Source organism: Anopheles moucheti, chromosome 2, assembly GCF_943734755.1.
Source record: "Anopheles moucheti chromosome 2, idAnoMoucSN_F20_07, whole genome shotgun sequence".
Taxonomy (NCBI): domain Eukaryota; kingdom Metazoa; phylum Arthropoda; class Insecta; order Diptera; family Culicidae; genus Anopheles; species Anopheles moucheti.
In genome coordinates this window covers 45,968,766-45,989,841 of record NC_069140.1, presented here as the reverse complement: position 1 = coordinate 45,989,841, position 21,076 = coordinate 45,968,766, and the positions used below count along the sequence as shown (strand labels likewise).

At 43.3% G+C, this 21,076-nt stretch overlaps 2 protein-coding genes across 2 annotated transcripts in view; one reads left to right on the top strand and one right to left on the bottom strand.

Annotated features, from left to right (window-relative positions):
* Nucleotides 1-12,126, bottom strand: part of LOC128310719 (interference hedgehog-like) — an 82,820-nt gene extending 70,694 nt beyond the window's left edge. The window contains exons 1-2 of the mRNA XM_053047426.1: nucleotides 11,940-12,126; nucleotides 10,381-10,783 (exon numbers count right to left, since the gene is read on the bottom strand). The gene's annotated coding sequence lies outside the window, so the exon portion shown is untranslated. The remainder of the gene's footprint in view (nucleotides 1-10,380; nucleotides 10,784-11,939) is intronic.
* Nucleotides 12,127-13,549: 1,423 nt separating this feature from the next.
* On the top strand, nucleotides 13,550-15,584 carry LOC128297346 (uncharacterized). Its single transcript, XM_053032972.1, has 5 exons — nucleotides 13,550-13,638; nucleotides 13,878-14,052; nucleotides 14,267-14,444; nucleotides 14,529-14,741; nucleotides 14,828-15,584. The coding sequence occupies exons 2-5, from the start codon at nucleotides 13,957-13,959 to the stop codon at nucleotides 15,130-15,132; spliced, it is 792 nt and encodes a 263-aa protein (XP_052888932.1). The 5' UTR covers nucleotides 13,550-13,638; nucleotides 13,878-13,956; the 3' UTR covers nucleotides 15,133-15,584.
* The last annotated feature ends 5,492 nt before the right edge of the window (nucleotides 15,585-21,076 follow it).

The following is a 21,076-nucleotide window of genomic DNA, read 5'->3' as shown; positions in this document are numbered from 1 at the left end:
TTACCTGTAACCCTCGCAGAAATTCACTATTGCTTTTTAACTACCGAGCTCAGCTACTAAGTTTGCATTTAAGATTGTGTATTTTGGTCACCTTTTTTCAGTTTTATAGAATATATTGATAACATAAATTTAAAGAAAGTAAAAAAATTAGGCTTTTATTGAAAAAAGCAACATCTGTAATTATAGAGGTAATTCATTCACTATCCCTCGTCATGAAAAGTGATTATAATTTGCAAAGTTATGCCAGTGCATTTCACTTTTTTTAAGAACTCGGGCTTCGTAAAATAACTCAAAACAGAGCAATTCGCCTTTGTTACACCCACCGTAGGCCTGAAACTCAAGATTTAACAATTTAATCTCTGGGTGCCGTTTTATCCTATGAGTGACGCTTTCGTGCATTTAGGAAAAAAAATATGTGTGTACATTTTCGGTACTTAGCGAAAATTAGGAGAAAAAACAACAAGACATTAATTTTATACCTCTATCGATAAGTATTGTATTTTGTAAAAAACAAGAAAGTTATTTTTGAATTTTATCGTACGTAGTTAAAATAATCTCTCTTCATTTCTGGTACTACAAAGATGAAAAGAAAAAGATTTTTTTTGTTTATTCAATAATTTTCGATATTGTTTATGAAATACTTCTCGTTATAATATCTACGAATCCCAAATGCGAGACATGTGGTACGACGCTTCATTGTCATCTATTACCGAAGAATTGTTTTTGTGATAATCGATCATTGATAATTTTTTCATGAAAGTATTCTTTAAATAATTATGTAGTAAATTAAACCAAACATACTTGCTACTCCCATTATACCAATAAATGCAATATTGTCTTCATATAAACACAGTAACACAGCAAAACCTCACAGAGGTACACGCTCGGTGCCGAACCTCTTAAGGGTTATCATCGACACTAAACTTTAGTCCAGCAAAAGTTCAAATCGAAGCGCATCGTTCACATACCCAAACACCCTAGCATCATCAGCAACCAGCTCCTTCTCGTCGCCGTCAATGTCGGTTTAAAGTGACTCCAAAGAAGTACACCAAAAAAAAAAAACCCCGAAAGAATAACTCTGCATCGGGATCAAAAGCAATGGAGTGCAATGGATGGCAATGTGGTGTGCCGGTAAGGGTCTTTTACCCAGCACCCGAAATGCGCAACTCGAGGCACGAATTTTAAAATTTACCCATCCATCCGTCACGTTCCGTGTGCGCTTCAAAAAGGGTCACCGCCTCCCCGCCTGCTCAGGAAAAATCGAAGGACGGGCGGTACAAGTGAAGGAATGACGGCTTTGTGGCCACAAAATACATCCCCTCTCTTCTCCTGTTCCTTGTTCCCCTCCCCAAATTCCCCCAGTGTATGTGTGTGTGTTGGGTTGCATTCTTTTTCACCGAACGACCCCCGTTGGTACCAAATTTGTGGTACCGAATGTAAACAAGGACTGTTTATGCTTGCATCCCACCGATGGATGCGAGGTGGAACGCAAAACCAGCAAATGCGGGTACAAGAAACAAGCTCCCTAGATCCTAGAGATCCAATGCACCAACGCTATTTGCAATCTTTATTGCATTGCCAGGCACTGCACCGGCACCCGTCATGTCTCGTTCATTGCGGTGCACAGTTTCGGGAGACTGTATAAGATACACTTTTTTTTTGTTCCGTTTGGATGGAGGTAGCTCAAGGAAGGCAGATTGTCAAAATATGAGGAGAGAATGAGTAACAACAACATAAAAAAATAGCTACAACAGACAACACAATACTAAGGGAGCATACCCCAGGACGTCAAGGCACTTTTCCGACAGCCGAACGATGCCAGCGGCAATACAACGAAAATGATTCATGCTCAGTCCGCAATCAGGGGAACATCGGCATCGGGTATAACGGGAGGAAGAGCCAAGTGTCTGCCTGGTTTACTCGGGTTTGGCGGTCAATAACCTGGACGAAAAATATCGAAACGTAGCCATGCTGTATGTTTTTTTTTCTTATTTATTTATTTATTTAATAATACACCTTTAACAAACCCACCGCCATTAATATCCGCCCGGCGAACAGGGTTTGCTAACTATATTTAACAAATAATAAAAAACAAACCGAATAGGCAACAGCTTTTAACCATTTTTTTTTTGCTGTAGCGTAAAATGCATTCCCGCAATACACGCAAATGGACAGCAACTGTTTTTTTTTTGCTGTATTCAACCAATCTATCTTGCTAAATCCATACAACCGTCCAATCTAGTTGGCGGGTTGGGCGAGTTGGGCAGGCAAACATTATTTACCTCCGTTTCGCAAATTGCCTCAGACACTGCAAACATCAAACTCCAATAAAAATCCATCAAATGACCTTTTCGTTTGCGAATTCACTTCCATCTCTCCCTCTCTCTCTCCCTGTTGCGTCCCGACCGAAATGCCTTTCAAACGTTCCCGCAAGGAATTGCAAAAAAATGACATCAGCAGCCAAAATCCAATCGAAACACGAACGGATGCAATCGGAATGCATTCCTGGATCTGTTTTTGGGTGGGTTGCTGAGCTGCTGAATCAAACAACGGTTTGTAATATTTGCTCTGACCGGAAGCGCATTACATTCGGCGCTCACGACATGGCGTATCACGAGCAACGCCGAACGATATCGGTTGATGTATTATCAGCAATTCCTTTGCTTCTAAATCTTGATCGAAAAAAAAACACCTTTTTACCGAACACAAAATTCCATTCCTTCCTGATCGCTCAACGACGATCAATGTCAATCTACGTTTCTGCTGGGATATGAATCGGTCGCTTGTGTGTTCCCATTCGGGGGCGAAAAAAAAAACAAACAATGGTGGTACTTACGAAAAACAGCCCCCACCTTATCCCGTGCGAAGTAAAGGTCAAGTAAATAAATTGCTCGTTAATGCAATTTTAATGCACTTTCGCGGGTTGCCTCACGGGATGGGAAAATAATGTGGGTGACAATTTAAATTATCATCTGCCGTGCACCGTTTGACAGATGGTTTATTCTTTCCTTCCGAGCCAGAAGAACAATGGGTGGGTGGAAGTGCATAGAGTGCAATAAAATGCATTTTTTGCTTATAAATCTTCCAACTGTTGCTTTTGGGTGTATGTCATGATGTTGGTGGGTAGATGTTTTTGGCCAGAAAAGTACTAAAGTTATAAATAATTACAAGCATTGTTTTCAGGCTTGCAAGATTGTTGGTAATGTCTAATTAGTACTCAAAATACTGCCAAGAAATTTTAAGTCTTTTAAGGATTTAATTTAGTGGCTTATGAACCTTGGATAAAGCTGATGATAAAGTAGATACCCCAAACAGGAGGAACGGTGATATGATGATAGCGGCGCTGGTCTTCTCACGAACGGTACAGGCCAAAACCCACATCCGGACCAATCTCATACGGTTAGGTATAATCAAAGAGAGCCAGAAATGGCAGGTCTTCGACCTCTTGAGGTTGTTGTGCCGATAAAAAAGTAGAAGGTATCCCACAGAACAAGAATTGGTTCGGCTGAACTAAACCTCTTCTTTAAAATTCTGGATTCTTCCGTGACTACCTCCACATGTGTAAATTCATAACTTCGAATGTGTGGTCGTCTCAGTAGCTCACATGAAGTTCGAGTGTTAGGAGGACATTCGACGAGAGCTACTGTGCCACGGAACATACGATCCGGTACATGCTAACAACATTGGCATGAAACTTCTGGAGAGTCCCGAGTGGTGAAAAAAACATTCTAGAAGCTGCCAAGAGGATCACCAACGTCCTGCAGCAACTGTGGCGAGAGGACGAGGTTGTGCCCAACGATAGCACAAAAAGAGCCTCTACCGAGGCAATCTAAGAGGCTGCTATGGATGCGACACAACGGGAAGAAAAGAGCTATGTGACCAGAAATTGTTCGGCTAGGAAGCAGAGGACACGGAATAGGACGAACGGCAAGGCCAATGGGAGGCTGGTAACAGTCGTCGTGGCAGCATAAGCTGCTCAGGACGATGCGATATTCCAGGCCGCTGTGGAAGCTGAGCGAGTCGGAACTGCGCCGCCTCCAATACCCAGAACCAACGGGGAGAGACCACTATTCCCAATGACGCTGAGGTTGGGGCATGAGCGTCGGTACTATATGCAGCGAGTATGGAGAAGCCACATGAGCGATGGAACACTTCCATCAGTTCGACAAGGAAAACACTGTCACTGTCGGGTACCAGCTACGGTCGAAGCTAGGTCGAAGCAGTACGAAGACACCTCCGAAGGAATGAGGTCGATAGACTAAGAAGGCAAGACTTCTGGAGGCCTTCGACAAAGAGGATCTCGGCAACCTCAGTCTAGTGTATTCTTCAACACCAGGTCTCTAATTGGCGTTAACATGATTCCTGGACAAGTTGATTTATTGTCGCCAGCAGAGCAGGACTCAATCGCCGAGGAAATACATTCGAGACGTTAATGTAAACATTACAAATAGGAAGCCTGATTATGAAGCGCCGGAAGAAAATATAAGACTAAGAGGTGGAAACTCTACCTCTGTTTCAAGCCTTCTGTTTCCTATTTCAAGCGAAATAGGAATAGGTTCCTGAACAAGGAACAAAACAGCTGAAAGACATGTCCTTATCGGGAAAAGGCCCTTGGTTGGGTGTGAGGGAAAGTATTTTGAAAATGGTGTAGATCTTTATTGTTTGATTGTATAACCAAAATAAAGAACCAAATGAATCCGATAAAGAAAAATGTTCCTTTTAGTTCAGTTCTTTTTTAAAATCAGTTCATTTAAGTGAGCGAACGAACATCGTTCTTCCAATTATACTGCTGCAGGTCGCGAATAGTCTCCAGAATCAACCGGATATACAGACAGGTCGATATAGGAAAGGTCCTAGAAGTGAACTGCCTACCGAATATAGGAACGTTTGGTGAGCGACCTAAACAGCAGGTTGAGCGAACTATATGAAGGAGACAAATGTTGAGCGACAAAAGAACGATCCTCGAAAATCTTTAGCTTTTTTTCCGTTGTTCAAAACAGACGAACCATTGCGTTCTAATTCCTTTAAAACTAAGGATTTCCCCAACTCTTTGTTCTTTGAAATTGTATTTAACTATCCGAGTCTACTACTCCTTTAAATGAATTTCCAAAATTGCTACTTATTCAAAATGATTGCAGACTGATCTCTCATCTTCATGACCAATAAATAAGTAATGTACTTTAAGCAGGTTGGTAGGTAATCGCGATATACAAAAGCGGTAAATGAGCTTCCGTCATCCATTCGAGAGCGAGTGCACACGGAACGGGGCTTAAACTCCCACTCCCCTCACATCAAGTGGCTCCTCACCGTTCGGGAACACTCGAAACAATCTGCTCACACATCTAGAATTTTGCCCTAAAACCGCCCACCAGCACAATTATTAACACCAAATAGATCCCGCAAACAGTCCGCAACTTCCGAGGCTCCACACACTACAACAACCTGTAGAGTCTTGCGTCGGCCGACACCAAATCACGGCAACTTCATATTCCAGCGCTTAAGATAACTTGTGTGCTCAGGCAACATGTGTTTGTTTAGCGGGATGGAAAACAAAGCACGGCAACCACTTGTGTTTTAAGTGTTGACAAAATCGATACGTGATCAAGTGACTCGGTCACTCACAACAAAAAAACCGAATGCTTTTATAAACAAGTTTTAATAAATTTTCGCGTTTCTCTGCATCGTCAATTAAAATGAAACGTTCAATATATGTTTATGATAAATGAACCATTCCATCATGACCGAACAAAAAAGTCTTTATAAGCCTGATTCTGTTAAAACTTCCGTGGGGTAACTTTTGTCCCGATTGAATACACCGAATGGTGGAAAACTTTTCTTCATTATTTCATCTCGTCCAACTTTCAACAAATCTTCACCGAACTTTAACCAACTTTCTGCAGGAACATCGCACCGATTGAGGGATCGATTCTAATAAATTATATTTCGCTACTCATAGAAGGATATACGGACACCGCATGGTAAGCCGATTCCACCACGGAAAACTTAATACAAACACACACTCAATTCTCGCTGGTGATTCACATCTTCGTTTCTAGTGTTGGCAACTTTCGGCACAGTGAGAATTTACACTTGGATTGAAAAATTTCAAAAATTTCTATCTCTCAAAAACAAGCTATTAAATGTTTTTTCGAAAGTGAGGATGCACACAAATTATTAGCAAATTGTACACAACTTGTATTTATTATATGAAAAAAATCAATACATTTATCATATTGTTAAACAATTCATTTTCCAAGCGCTCACTGCTTTTCCCACTGTGATCGATCCCCTTTCGGTCGTAGCTTTATTGAAGAAACCCAACCAATGACTTGCAACGGTAAGAAACCACACTTCGATTGATGAGATTGCATTCGCCCCGTACCCGCTCCAATGCTTTTCGTTGGAAAAACAAAGTTTGTGGTCTCGTTTGCCGAGCGCATTTCCCATCGTGCTAAAAGCCGCAGATAGCGAAACACACCGCAAATGTTATCTTTGCACTAGATTCCCCATTTGGTGGTGCGCAAAAAGCTTTTCCATTGTAAATACCTGTCAACGCCATCTCAATCCATTCCATTCCAGCATTGAATGGAATGGTTCCACCATTTTACGTTTAAACATAATCACTTTCATCCTCCATTCATGATGAAGTGTCGGTTAAGTCACGTGTTGGAGTATGAAGAGAAGTCCTTCCCGCCTGAAGGACTCTTGTTTCCACTTCTCGTTCTCGTTTCGCTTATGTGTGTGATGTGCAATTAAGCGTGCAGGGATCAAAATATAAAAGACAGCGCAGACGTTTTTCAACCGTTACAGAGCAACTCGGCAGAGATGGACATTTCAAGCGAGATCCCTACAAGAAACTGCTTTGTGAGACCGCACACATCATGCAAACTGCACCAGGCATCCATACATTCCAAGGTGACAGACAGCACACACACACACACATAGAAAAAAAGACGTAACCATCCTTTCCGGGACATACAACGAAATGATAATGCTTAAGATGATAAGGTCCAATCAAGCCGTCAATCAGTCGTACCGCCGGTCGGCACACGCAAAATGTATACACCAACTGAGACGAAATGGCAACAATAACGGGGAGAAACGCCACGGAAAAGGACCGTCTTGAGTGTATGTTGTTGTTGTTTTTTTTGCGAGAAAGGTTCCAAGAGACCCTAAGGAAGGGCTATAATTTGGTACGAAAAGAAGACAAAAAAAACACAGAGCAACCAACAACAGCGCAGGGGGATATGTGCAAGGTCTTAAGAGTTGCTGGTGTTCTATACAGATAATTTATGAAAATATAATTCTGTAAACCTATCATGCGATATCTATAAATCTAAGAAGGAGTTAATTCATGAAGGACACAATATTAAGATGTCCCATTTGCACTATAAACCACTGTTACTTACTGGCTATACTTCATCTTCACCCCAGACCGATCGCTTCAACTCCTTCGACTTCCTGGAAAGGCTTGCTTCAATCTACCTCCCCAGAAAACCGACTAAAACTCCGTTCGGAGCGATTAATTTAACAGAAAAAAATACACACAGACACACACACACACATAAAATGGTGATCCATGCCATTGACCTAATGGAAGTGTGTCCCAAAAAAAAAACAGCGAAATAAATCCCTCCCCGTAAAGAACGGATCCGTTCGATTTGCCTCAACCGATGCAAACGCCGCAGGAGGAATGCGAATGTTTCAGCTTCCCAACAGCCCCTGCCTCTGCCGAGCGAACCCTGTTGTGTGCTGGGGTGTGGTAATTATCGGGTTGTTACCGAATCACATCCTTTTGCACGGTATTTATCTTTACTCGTGCGCCACCCGGCGCTCGATTCCATTCATTTGATTCCGGTTGCGAATTAAAGCCACCGCGAGTGTGTGTGTGTATATATGAGAGAGGAGGAAGCGGGGCTCAAGGCAAGGGAATGTGCCATGTCCCAGTCTAGTCAGTTTCGGAGATTTCGAGAAACACACCGCTCGAAAGTGGCTTAAAACAAACAGAAATACTCCCCAAAATGGAACCAGCAAAAAGGATCACTCGTTCGGAGGGTTGATCTTTGCTGTTGCATTCTAACATTTCTTATTCGCATTCGGACAAAACATCCTGGAAACTGCAGCAGCAAACGTTTCGTCCATCGGCCAGATCAAGCAAGAAGGAGAGAGAGAGAGAGAGAGAGAGAGAGAGAAAGAGAAAAAAACTGCCAAACGAAAGACACACCCTGGCAGCAGGAAACGAACCCGATAATGACGAGTCGGGCCGGCACTGGTACAAAATCAAACAAAAGCGGTCCGTCCCGGGGTGAGGTGTTCCTTTTTCCGCGAGTACTAGGAAGCAGATGCAAGCGGACACAACAACAAAAAAAACGCCCGTGCCGTAACATACGAAAAGCCATTGCGAAACTCGCTCAGTTGATGAGTCTCGAGTCTCGAGTTCGGGCCTGCAATTGGCAACGCCATGAGATGAGAAACCAGGCCCAGAAGGAATGGGTTGTGGTGCACCGTAACAAGCTTCACGTATGCAACGAACGGTTCCAGGCACGAACACGGGAGGGTTCGTCGCTTTGTTCTTCGTCGTTGTTTGCAGCTTCTTCCTGGGGGTATTTTTATGGGGGCAGCCGACAGACGAACCGCACACCACCGTCTTGTGTGCCCGGTTTGTTGGCGAATGGTGAAGGAACCGGGCAGGCAGTGAGCAAGTGAACAAGGATCACATCATCACCATCAGCACACCATGTACACGGAGGCTCCGTCGTCATCATGCTGGGCTTTGTTGTTGCGAACGATCGGTTTCGAACGGTTTTGGCCCACCGTACACCCATACTGCCGGCATCGGGCACTATCAAAAGGCATTCCGTACCACTCTTCGGGGTGTCTTTCGGGATATGAATTTCGACATAGAAAAATAAATGGCCACAAACACACACACACACACCCTCAAGCAGGGGTTGATGACGGGAGATCGAACGTATCCGTATGCCAAATGTAGCGTGTCATCGATGTTGATCGGTGCGCAAACGTTAAAAGGAACACCGCGATCGTTTACCGACCAAGGTGAAAGGTATACCCCGCTGGGTGGGTGTTTTTTTTTCGTTTTCTTTATGTTACTGTTGTTTTTCACCATATCGAAAGGGACCTGTTGCATATCGGCATATCATTTGTGGTGCAATATTCACAGCCACTTGCCCCGTGCAAGTTCTAGCGATAGCTAAATGGATGAAAAAACGCTGTTCATCCTTTCCCAAAAGGAATGTCCCCTTAGAGCGGAGATTTTCCTCCTGGGTGTGGTCTTGAGGGTTGTAAAGTCGATTCGAATCGGTGCATTACATTTTCCACGGTGGTTACAAATTCACTCGAAGCAAAAACCCGGACGATCGGCTTTTGTTGTTTACTTTAATAAATATTTGACAATACAAGATCGCATGAAACGACTGAAAACGTTTGCAGGATTCAGTAAAGTATGCACGCTGTATTCTATCCATTGTGGAAGTCAGTGTTTTTTTTTATAAAACTGTTTTCAATTAAAAATCGTAAAACATTGGTTTCTATATTAATTTTTTCACTTTCATTCTATTTTTTACTCTTTTGTGTTACTTTCAGGGCATTACGCTCTACGTTGTCGCATCACAGAGACCGCCAACGTCACAAACATCCCGCACTGTTTTCTTTCCATTCATACCGGATCGAATCCAGCAATAGATCGATTCGTTTCATCGGTCGATATTGTACTCGATCTACGATCGCTGTTTTGCTTCCCTTCACAATCGACCGAAAGGCCCTTGGCCCTTATTTTATTCCTTTTTTCTCTCTTAACTTTTACCGCACACACACACACACACACACAAACGACAAAACGCAGCATCCCAAAACTCATTATACCGATACGTTTGCCGAAGCCCAAAAGAAAGATCGAAACAAGCAAAAGCGAGTAAAGCGAAGTTAAAGAAAAGGAAAAGAATTTTCTTCCGATTCCTTCCGCCCACTACCGCACATGCCCCTCTGGGCGGGTGAAAGAAGTGGACACGGGAAAAGATCGAATCGGAGGCTGTGTAGCGTTTTTCCGTCTCTGTCATTCGCCTGTTTCTGTTCCTCACTGTCCATATGATTCCCTCTGGGAGACGCTAAAATCGATCACAACTACCACGACGACAGAGCTACGAAACGATTGCAGACCCAACGATCGCATTCATGCATTCCTCTGCACGAAACAGTGTGCATCACGCATACCATCACAATAAGGGCATGATCGCGCTTACGAAGTGAGATGTTTTCGCTCTAATCGAAACTGCCACTGACAGCACCGTTTGAAACATTCCCCTTGAACGCGGGTGAATAAAATAAACGCTTATCAGCAATAGAACAACAAACCATTCTTACCTTTAAAGCCGATGAACGTTGTTTATGCGGGTGTGTTGTTTCTCTGCTGCTTTTTTCGTTTTTTTTTTTTTGGTTCCACTTGTCGTTCTACACCGTTGTTTCTATGTTTGTGTACCGCACGAAACACAAACACACGTTGAAACTTACGCACACACACACACTCAACACACGCACTCTCCAACACAGCCGCAATCACCGGGATCAATGATGTATTCTTGCCGTATTTTTATTTCATCGCACCGACGTCATTTGACAGGGGCTTAGAACATCGCCCCGCAAAAACCAACACAACACTCGATGCACGATTTCGTCACCGTGCGTGATTGACACTGACACTAAACACAAACACACTGGCACACTCTAGCGTACCCCTACACCAACGACGCAACACGCACTGTGCGCCCTGTAAAAGAAAAGGTGAAGCAATTTAGCGTGCGCTACTTCGATCGATCACCAGAATGCTGAATGAACATTGAATCAACTTCACTAAACAAACGTCACAATTGCAGCTCATCGAGATGATCGTGGAACGTGCGATCGCACATTTCGTATGTGTGTTTTCTTTCTCCCTTTCTCCCAAGCAGCAGTCATGACCGGTTTTTTTGTGTTGGTTTCGTGTGTTTTTTGCTGTTCCGCTAAACATCGCGGACTCTCTCACAGCATTGTTACAGGAAAAGGGGCCTTAAGTCAGCAAAGCAATTCTTGATCGCACAATCATCCTGAAGATCATTCTTGTTGACAACGCAAAATTTATTTCTTTTTTGTTGCATGAACCACTGTTTGTTGTACGATCAAGCTCCGCAATGAAAGAAACATCGCCAAACTGGCCGGGAACTTTGTTAAAAATATCATGCGCAGGAGAGAGAAACACAAACAGCAAATGATCCAAGAAAAGAGCGAGAAACGGTGCGCACTAACGCCAAGCAGAACAGAAAAGGCACAAAATCTTCGCAATATACGCACGCACACCATCACCAAATATGCAAACAACCAACAATATCACAATAAAACATAAGAAAATAACATTCCTAATTCGTTCCCACAAAACAGTGCAAAATTTGGGGGAAACGGTACAACACAACCGAAAAAAACAACAAACACACCGTTGAGATTCGTTGCCTTGGAAACTATGCACACCGCGCGCCTGCTGACAAGTGTGTGTGTGTGGGAAAAAGGTGGTTTTTCTCCCGAAAAACAGTAAACTACCGTGAAAACTCGGCGAAAAAGGCTACAACCTTTATGCGAACCCGAAGGTTTGTTGATTGTTTGTTCGAAGCGTAAGAAAGGTCCATAAATGCCACATTTGGGGGTTTCTTTTTAAGAATACAAACACGCCTGTATTTTTATTTTTTGTTCAAAGATCATTGGCCCAACGCTTGGTGATCTCGTACGTCAAGTCAAATCAAGACATTTGAGGCACGTTGGTTTGCACACGATCGGGTAAGATCACACTGTGCTTACAAAATCTTCATCACCGGTATCGCAACGTGGTCCATTGATTTAGTCCAACCCCATGCTACTGCTGTAAGGGTAAATAAACTCCAATAAAGCTAGTTCACCTTCGAACCATTCCCCCCCAAAAAAACCGCACACACTTTGCAGCAACACTTGTTCGAAATTCGTCGATCACTTTACACCTGACGCCGTTACGCACCCGTTTTTCCCGGCGGCCGAATTCACTGTTTTCCACCGGGCGGAAAAACGTACGCGAGGAAATACACTTTCAAAATAGCACGAGCGCACCGATTTTACACACGTCCGTACGCCTCGAGAGAGCGACCGAGAAAAAGAGCCGCGAGAGAACCGTGCAGTTTTTGTGGTACGCGTGTTCCCGATGGCAGCATAACCAACCACACGCACTAAAGGACAGCATGCAGCAACGGTCTCACTCTGACATCTTGGAGAACACAAAATACTCACCTATAAAAGAAAGAGAGAACGAAAGACCGCTCTCTCTTTCTGTTTCATTATGATCTCCGTGAGGAACTTCCTTCTCGCTTTCTCTCACATCTCATCGAGCAGCGCGCATCTCTAACGAAAGAAAGAGCGAAGGAAACAACACAGTGAGTCAGAGAAAGAGAGAGAAAAGTGTGAGAGAAGTGAGAGAAAAATGCGCTAAAGGGTGGGTTACACTTGAGCAATATATGGACAACATATTATTTTTAAATGGAAGACTGAAAACACTTCAAACTATTTCCGTATAAAACCAATTGTAATCGTACAATGTAAGCATATTTCCTTAAAAATTTATTAAAACTATTAATGCAGTTGTGCACTAGATCGTTGCTCCGAAAGAAAATCAACTCTGTTGCCGTTTTAGTCTAGACACGAACCTTTCTATCCTCTGCATTAGAACACACCGCACACTGTAGCTTAGGTAGCGCTCTATCAGCTACGTGTAAAACGCGATAAACCAAACACGATTTGATGGGATTTATACTATCAACTCTGCAGACCGTTGCATCAAATTATCAGATCGCGTCAAATAATTAAAATCAAATAAGTAAATATTTGCATCACTTTTAAAATAGTTTCATAAGATCAAATTTTCAAATAGACCACGCGGTGATTGCAGCGCCCGATTAGTAAGTAAGTTTTATTTCAAGGTTTCCACAGTTTCAAGATGTGATACTTGCATGCCAAATAGTACCAATCTGGTTTGTTCCATGTTGTATTTGTCTGACATGTGCGATGCAGGCTAATGCAGCACATCCGTAGGTTTGTTCGAGTTTGTTCTTGTCGCATGTCTTGTAGAGCACTACCTTACCGGTAAGGACATATTAGCCCAATTTTGTATATTTGCAGGAAGTAGTACAACGTAGTACCATTTTCATCAAAAGAAGTAAGCCAAAGCAGTGTAAAATTCGTGCACTTATTTTAACCCTATGTTGTATGTAAAAGTGTAAAATTCCAATCGATTTGTTATTGTGCCCATGTGTAAACCCTTTCCCGTACACCTCGTCTTTGCCGATTGTTTACATTTAACAACGAAAGCGAATCCACCGTGCGATGCGCATGCTCTATGAATAAAAACATTACACCCCAAAGCTCCCCAACGACGACCGCATCCAGCAGCAGCAGCGGCCGCAAAAACCGAAGGACGATTCGATTTTCGTTCCTGTCAGTCACGATGTAAGTAGCTTCCAGGACGGCACGAAACACTGGAACACAGCGTTCAACGTTCCGCACCAAGTGAGTGATAGTTTTGTACAGGCGTTTCAACAACAACAACAGGAAACGGTCTGCAACAACGGAAAGGTAGTTAATGTGGACCTAGTGATTACAAAACACGATAGCAGCGAGTCATTGCACCAAAAAGAAACAGCAAAACTTACACCCCCATAGCTTAAGGGGCCTCACTGCGCCATTTGTAGGGTTGGTGATAATAAGAACAAAAATACACTTTTAAACACACACAAACACACACACTCAATAATCAACATTTTTTTACATGTTCTCAGTGTTGGAAAAAAAATCCTTTGTTTCGTTTCAAAAAGTGATTACATCCGCCGAGAAGGATTGTTCTATTGCCCTCCTCCCCATTCTGAAGTGAAGATAATAAGCACAACAGCAAAAATGTACATCCTTAATCGAGTTGTCGAAGCCATCAACATGCCACTGTCGCCGAAGTATCTTCGCGTCACGGCCATCCTGATTGCAATCTATAAAGTGGTAAGTGACAAAAGTCCAATATCCGGTGCGCGGTGCGATGCATCTTGCATTCGTCAGTTCAACAACGACCATCCAATAAACCTTGCCCTTGAAACACCACCGTCAAACGCGCCCCGGGAGCGGGACGGTAAAGCACATTATAAAACTTTAACGTTCCCATCCGTTCTATCTTGCCGGTGTCCTCCGGATGCTTCTACCCACTCCGGTCCCAAAGCTTACAGCACACGTTTTCCTGTTTGTGATGCTGCTCGGGTTGGCCCATGCCGAGGAGATGAGCACCATCCTGCAGATGAGCATTGCGGAACAGAAGTGTGAGTACTTCTGGACGACGAACGAGCAAGGCGAATCCATCAACGAATGGCGCTTCCGATCTGCGGAAAAGCTCGCTTCCGGTAAGGATAATGCAGAGCTGGAGCGGTCGTAAAACATCCGCTCCGAGTGGAATTTATGTCCTTGCGTGTGTCTTTCGATTGCAGCGACACTCTGCATACTGTACATCGGTACGACGGTGGCCACCATCTACGTGCTGAGCTGTCTGGGTCTGCTGATCGGTACGCTGCGCAATCGGCACGAGTTCTTCATCCCCTGGATGGTGGTCGATTTCTTCGGCACGCTGGCCATCGGTTCGATCGTGTTGGCTTGTGGCTGTAATGATTCCACCTTCCAGTACGTGGCCAAATGGGAATACTGTAAGTAGTAATGGTCGTAAAAACTTTTTATTTCGCTGCTCATACCCGCAAACTTCCACCGCTCTCACTTCCCTTACTTCAACCAGGGGGTTTCTGCGTGATTATGCTCGTATTCAACGCCACCGTTTGGGGTGTGATTCGTTTGTTCTACAAAAACCTGGTGCACATGACGAAACTGCGCGAGGTAGCAATTGTGGCGATTCCGTGCCCTGCTGCACCGGTGTCCGGTACCGCCGGACCCGATACGGCCACCTGTCCCTCGAGCAAGGGCAAGACCGGAGTGGCCGCGGCGGCACCACCGTACCACTATCGGAAGGAAAACATGCACCTGAGCGACGGTGGACTGAAGCACATACTCTTCGATGCCAATGAGGCCAACTATCTGGTTTAAGCTGCAGGCTGACCGGGTTGGAGACTGGAGGATGGTTTGTGTGATTTGGCCCTGATGCGGTCCCCCGTTGCTCTAGTGCTTGCCAGAGCCGCCCATTCTCATCCAACAACTTTAGTGTTAACCGCCTGGACGTCCATTGATCCGGCCCTCGCCCTTTAGGTGGATCATGCTTCCTCGTTGAATCTTTCCATTTTGTGCTTTGTCGTAGTGTTTAACTGTGCTGACCACCCTTTGGTGGGCGGTAGAAGCTTAGGCGTGCTGGAGGGCCTCGAACCCCCGAGCACCCGAACTGGACTGGACTGGAGAATACAACATACTGTTTGCATTTGGATATTTGGCGTTAGCTAACACGGCAGCAGAAACAAACGCACTAACGCGTCACGTGACGTACAGTGCATGTAGCATTTGTTGTTTGGACTATGTAGTAGTAAAATAAAATACCGATCACTGTATGGATTATTACGGTAGAGTGTTCTGTTTCTTTTTTCATTTTCACCAGAAAGATCTGACAGGGTGTCTTGATAAGAAATTACGAAGCAGTACTTTCTTACTTACTAACCGCTTCGTCGACTTGGGACTTCTGCAGGAATTCTCTAAACCTTCTTTAGTTAATCCTCTTCGGACGGACGCAGCAATCACTATCACGGCTTGGGTCTTCTCCTCTGTAGACGATAGTGTGGATGACCTAAAAAGACTTTACTGTCTTTCAAGAGGACCGTTCGGTGCCATACTAATGACGTTTTTATTATTGTAATTATTACTATTATTAACGGGCGGCCTATAAATGAGACATACTTTTTGATAAAAGATTGTACGAAAGAAAGTTAAAAAATCCAAACTAATACGAGGACGAATCCGTAGAGATATGATGGCCATGACAGGAGACGAAGTCTATCTCTGAAGTGATGCAATGAAACGCATCAGACATTGCATTGAATACAGCAAACATTCGATGCATCGGACCGGACTGACCAGCACTGGAACTGGGCTGGGATAATCGTAGGAAAACTCTGGTCCTAAGACGTCTGGAATAGTGCGTAGATATCAAAACGGGACAAAAGGTACGCCGACACGATGGTATTGTGGAACAGGTCAGCTACCATGGGGCACGCCAAAGCTGCAGGAACAGCATACAAGCGATTCATAAGATTGGTTATCAACTACTGCAGAAGGGCTACTACAGGAAAGAACTAGCTTGACTAATTTGGCAAGAAGAATCGCATAATCGTAGTAGAGAGTCGAAGACAGCCGTGTTCAGATCCGTGTTAATAGCATCGACGTGAGCTCCAGCGAACCTTTTTGGCACGAATCCATGTTGGCACGGACTACAGGAAGCGTGCAAACGTTGCTACATCTCAATTTCGAAGGCTTTAGCAGGCTCGCATAGAGGAGTTATACCCCTGTGCAGTGAAGGATCAATCCCCTTGGAGAAAAAGGACGGAATAGAAGTACGGCAGTAAGAAGGGGCCCCTGAACTCATTTTGAATCATCCCCCGGGTAATTCTTGCATATATTCAATAGTCGGGGGGGGGGTCGCGGTAAAATTTCGCCAGGGGCCTCTTGTGGTACCCTTCGAGGCCCCCTCTAGCATAAGGAGAGAGGGCCAATGCATACACCTTTTACTACTACCCGAATTGTTTGGCGCCCCACGGCGAGGCCCTACGCGATCGCCTACTCCCTGAGCAGTACAATAGATGTTAATATCACAAACCTTCTCTCTACTAGCTCATGAACAAATGGGTCCATTAAGTATCGCTGTCCGGGCGATACTCGCGAATCGTGCGAACCGTTGTTTCAGATACTGTTGTTTACCTCATATTCTGCCTGTGTCGAGAGTAGATCGGGCAGAGTGAGTTCCTCCATTGGCATCACCGTTTTGGGACGCTCCGTTTCCTGGCTGGTTCGTTGAATGTCCTGGCAAAGCGGTAACTCTTCACCGCACAAGGTTCATTGTCATGTGGACGTGGTTTGTTACTGCAGGCTGCGTCCGATCTGGCGTTCGAATTGGAATCCACACACTAAACCGATCGATTTCTTATCGGAACCCGCTGGAACGGTTTGCAGCATGTAACTGGACACAACTGCCACGGACCAACCCACCAGATGAACGGACACGGATCATCATTGCAGTCGCGAACGATCGGATCGTGTCGTTTGCCAAACGCGTGTCGTAAGCACAGTTCCTCCTTGGTTACACCCTTGCCAAGATGGTAGCAGATTGACTCGCGGTACTATTTGCCTCCACAACATGTTACGGAGCAAACGGACCATTCTGTTAACTTCCAGTAACAGTAAGTGGATTGATTTTTGCTGTTTTGTGAAGGTAGTGTAGCGAATTCGCACATGCTTATTCTTCTTCTTGATGACAATCTTTGTTGGGGGACAACAGAGAGCACAATGGAAAGAGTTAATCACCGTTAGTGTTTAGTGTCCAGCTTACAAGAGCTAGAGGAGCGCACGGTCTCTCAGTCGTCATTGCCTATTATTTTGAAGCGCTTTTCCTTTCGTCGAAGTCTCTCCGCGCATGCGATCGGAGCCACCAAAAAGCGACCGGTTTTGTGATTTCTAACACCAAGAGAGCATCCACGAAAGGAGATAACATCAATCTGATCTGCACAAGGATCCGCCATGTTTGTACATAACATATTGATATCGCATACTCACGTTATCATTCGCTTTGATGGTATTGATCAATTATCAGAATGAGAGATCTTCTGCTATTGGCTATTAGTTACACATAATATCAAACCAGGGAGAGCCATCGATAGAGTAAATAGCTCACCTACTGTGGGGAGAATCCTCCGTCTCGTTTCATCCATCCAGTTCATACAGTGCGTGTCATAACTGTACAGCAGGTAAGTTTTTTAATCATTAGGAGTAGGAAACATGGAGTGCCACTATTTCCGAAGACATTATGTATTGTTTATCGTTCGGTTATTTTCCAATATTTATATCCTTAGTCGTCATGGAATGTCCGGGGGTTTACAAGGATTCCATATGTAAATATATTCCATAAATATTCCACATTGTTATTTCCATAAAAATAAACGTGTGCATATTTATGGTACGCACTGTGCTGTTTGGACGAACGAAAAAAGATGAAAGATCAGTTGACGGATCAAGCGCTATGATCACTAGAGGGAAGGGTACAGCTATATGAAATGATACCACGTGGTACGGAAATTTGTGCTATCTCTTCGTTGATCATGCTCTCTTGGTGTCAGAAACCAAAAATTCCATCGCTTCTGAAGCATTTTCGACGGACGGAACGGCGCAAAATACGAAAGAGATGCAGGATCCGTTTTGCCTTTTCCCCCTTCACTCTTAATGCGTTCGATAGGAATGTGACACCGACAGGCAGACGTGATTAATGCAATTATGCGAGAAATAAATAGCTGTATTAAATGTATGTTGCTACTCCGCCTTCCGTTTAATCCGCCGCTGACAATGACGAGGTTCCAAACAGCCGCAAAGAATTTCAAACATTTTATATATATTGGTTTTATATTATTACTATAAGAACAATAGGACACCTTCAAGTCATCAATCTTTCACAATAAATATTCACGTAAAAGTAGTTTTGAAGATTTTTATTTATTACTCAACGTTCGTGTTCGGTTTCCACAGCATTGGCAAGAGCAGCCCACTACCCCACCTACCATTAACTTCTCTTCCCACCGAGACGTTACCCGATCACCGGTTTATGTGCCATTTGTTGGTTCTACATATTTGCTTGCTTGGTTGTGTGGGAAAAAGAAATTGTATGTGTGTGTGTGTGTTTGTATGTGTGGTCAGATGCTAAATATTTCTTACAGACTAAGGAGAGCCCTTTGCACGGGTGCTATTTCTATTGTGTTTTTGTAAGGTTATGTCTCTAGTGCAGACCCAGTTGTAAGGATTTAAGAGATGGACACCCTAACCAGTTGCCATTGGTTTTGGTTGCGCTCCTACCATTTACCCCCAGCAAGAAGGATGCGCAATATTGTACTCGATTTACAGGCAAATCAGAGATTGCCATGCGTTTTTTTTGTTATGTTGTTCCGTTCCTATATATATATATCAATCCTAACTCGTATGAGCTTTTAGTGCTTGTTCTAAGCTTTTGTTTAATAGCGATACCAGTTTGTAGTAGGCTGTGTTTTTTTTTCACTTGCTGGCCGTTCGTTTTTTCCTCCCATACAGGTGATGTACAGTTGTACGTTTATATATGTCTTGTATAAACAGGTTGGTTTTGCTACTTTCTCGATTTTTTGTTTCGTCCTTGTTGTATAATGTTTGTTTTGTATCGTTTGTGTAAAAACCATGGTGTTTGAGTGAAGTTTTGTTAGTTTCCTTTTTTTTGTATTCTTCTTTTGTTTAGCGCAGACAAAAAGATTTGCTTTTTTGTTGTTGTTGTTGTTGTTCTTGTAAGTCAATTACTTACTTTTTTTTACTACAGGCTTTCTTGCTAAGTTTCGGATTTTGTCGCATTGTCGCATTATGGACTACTAAAGGGGACTATTATTAGTTCTACGGTACATCTCATCTTCACTTCTTGTATGTTTTTTTTTGCTTAACTTTTCATTGTTTTTATTCTTCCATCTTTTGCTCTCGCTTATAAGTTTCGCCGTTTTGCTTTGCATTTTGCAGCCGTGTGTAAAGAGTAAGAGTATTGAAAAAGTGTATTGCTTTCCTTTTGTTATGTTATGCAGTAGTTTGTGTATGTTTTTGTATCGTTTCTTTCATTTTTGCTTCGCCGTTTTTTTTTTGCTTTGTAAACGATTCAATCCTATCGGACATTAGCTTGACCTACACGCTGCGAAAGGATATCTCTTTGGAATAGGGAGGGGCCCTTTTTCTTTCGCCCTCTCGTAGAATCTACCCGCGTTGCATGTTCTGGTTTTGTTATCTTGCTTCCATTTAATATTAAATGCTTGTTTTGCTAACTGGTATGAGTGTAAGTATTATTTCCGAGTGCAGTCTATTTCGTTTGTTAAACGATAAGGGTTCCTTTTAACAATATGTATACTGTATATATATATATATATATATTTGCATGTATATAATATAAATATCATATGTGCGAGTGATTTACTGTGTATGTGTGACAGTTGCTGGTCTTACTATGAGCTTAATCGGCTTTCTAGTTGAAAATCAATATTAACATTACTATAAAAAGCGAAAACCATTCGAGAGCACTCGAGCGAAATTGTAACCAATTGTAAAGCTCTGTCGACAGTCGATAACAACGTCAAGATAGGCATCATCATAAGAAAACAAACCACCTATGCACATCCTTTCCTCCTTTTTAGGCTGCTCATTTGAACATTAGAAATTGCTTGGTCTCGCTAAAAACGGGCCTTCCTTGTCACCTCCAGCCGATAAAAAAATTTCCGAGTCCATGCGGTTCCTCTCTCGAAAGTTCTGTACAGTATAGTAAGAAGTCGTTTTCTTAACTAAAAGCATCCTACACATGCAAAGAGTAACGCAGTATACTGTAACGTTAGGTACTAGGCAATAGAAACAGCGCCAAAACAGAACAAAACAAAAAAAACAAGAACAGAACGGTCACTGCTGCGTGTTGCACTACTTAAAAATCGGCCGTACGATTAGAAAGGTGTAAATATACATCTGGAAGACTATAGTAGATGATTTTTCTCCTCTGGCGCCCACCCTAGTGTTTGCCGTCAGCCTGGCTGCTGGGGCTCTTAATTTAGGTGACTAAGAGGATCCCTTCTTTATCTCGGGATGACCCATCCCCCCTTTTGTGTCTCTCTACCTGTGAAGTACTGTTTTCTGTTTTGTTTTTGTCTGCTAGATATACACTCTAATGCATCCTCATTCCTGCCACTTAAACGCTAGCTTAGTTTCATCTTAGTATAACCTTTTTCTTCATAAAACGAAACGATCAACAGAGAGCGGTAAACAAAACCACACCGATAGGGACTCTACTGTTTAACAGGCA

Coding starts and splice junctions, on each gene's coding strand:
- LOC128297346 (XM_053032972.1), top strand. CDS start 13,957: ATGTACATCCTTAATCGAGTTGTCGAAGCCATCAACATGCCACTGTCG. Junction 14,445..14,528: donor TGCGGAAAAGCTCGCTTCCG/GTAAGGATAATG, acceptor TTTCGATTGCAG/CGACACTCTGCATACTGTAC. Junction 14,742..14,827: donor CGTGGCCAAATGGGAATACT/GTAAGTAGTAAT, acceptor TACTTCAACCAG/GGGGTTTCTGCGTGATTATG.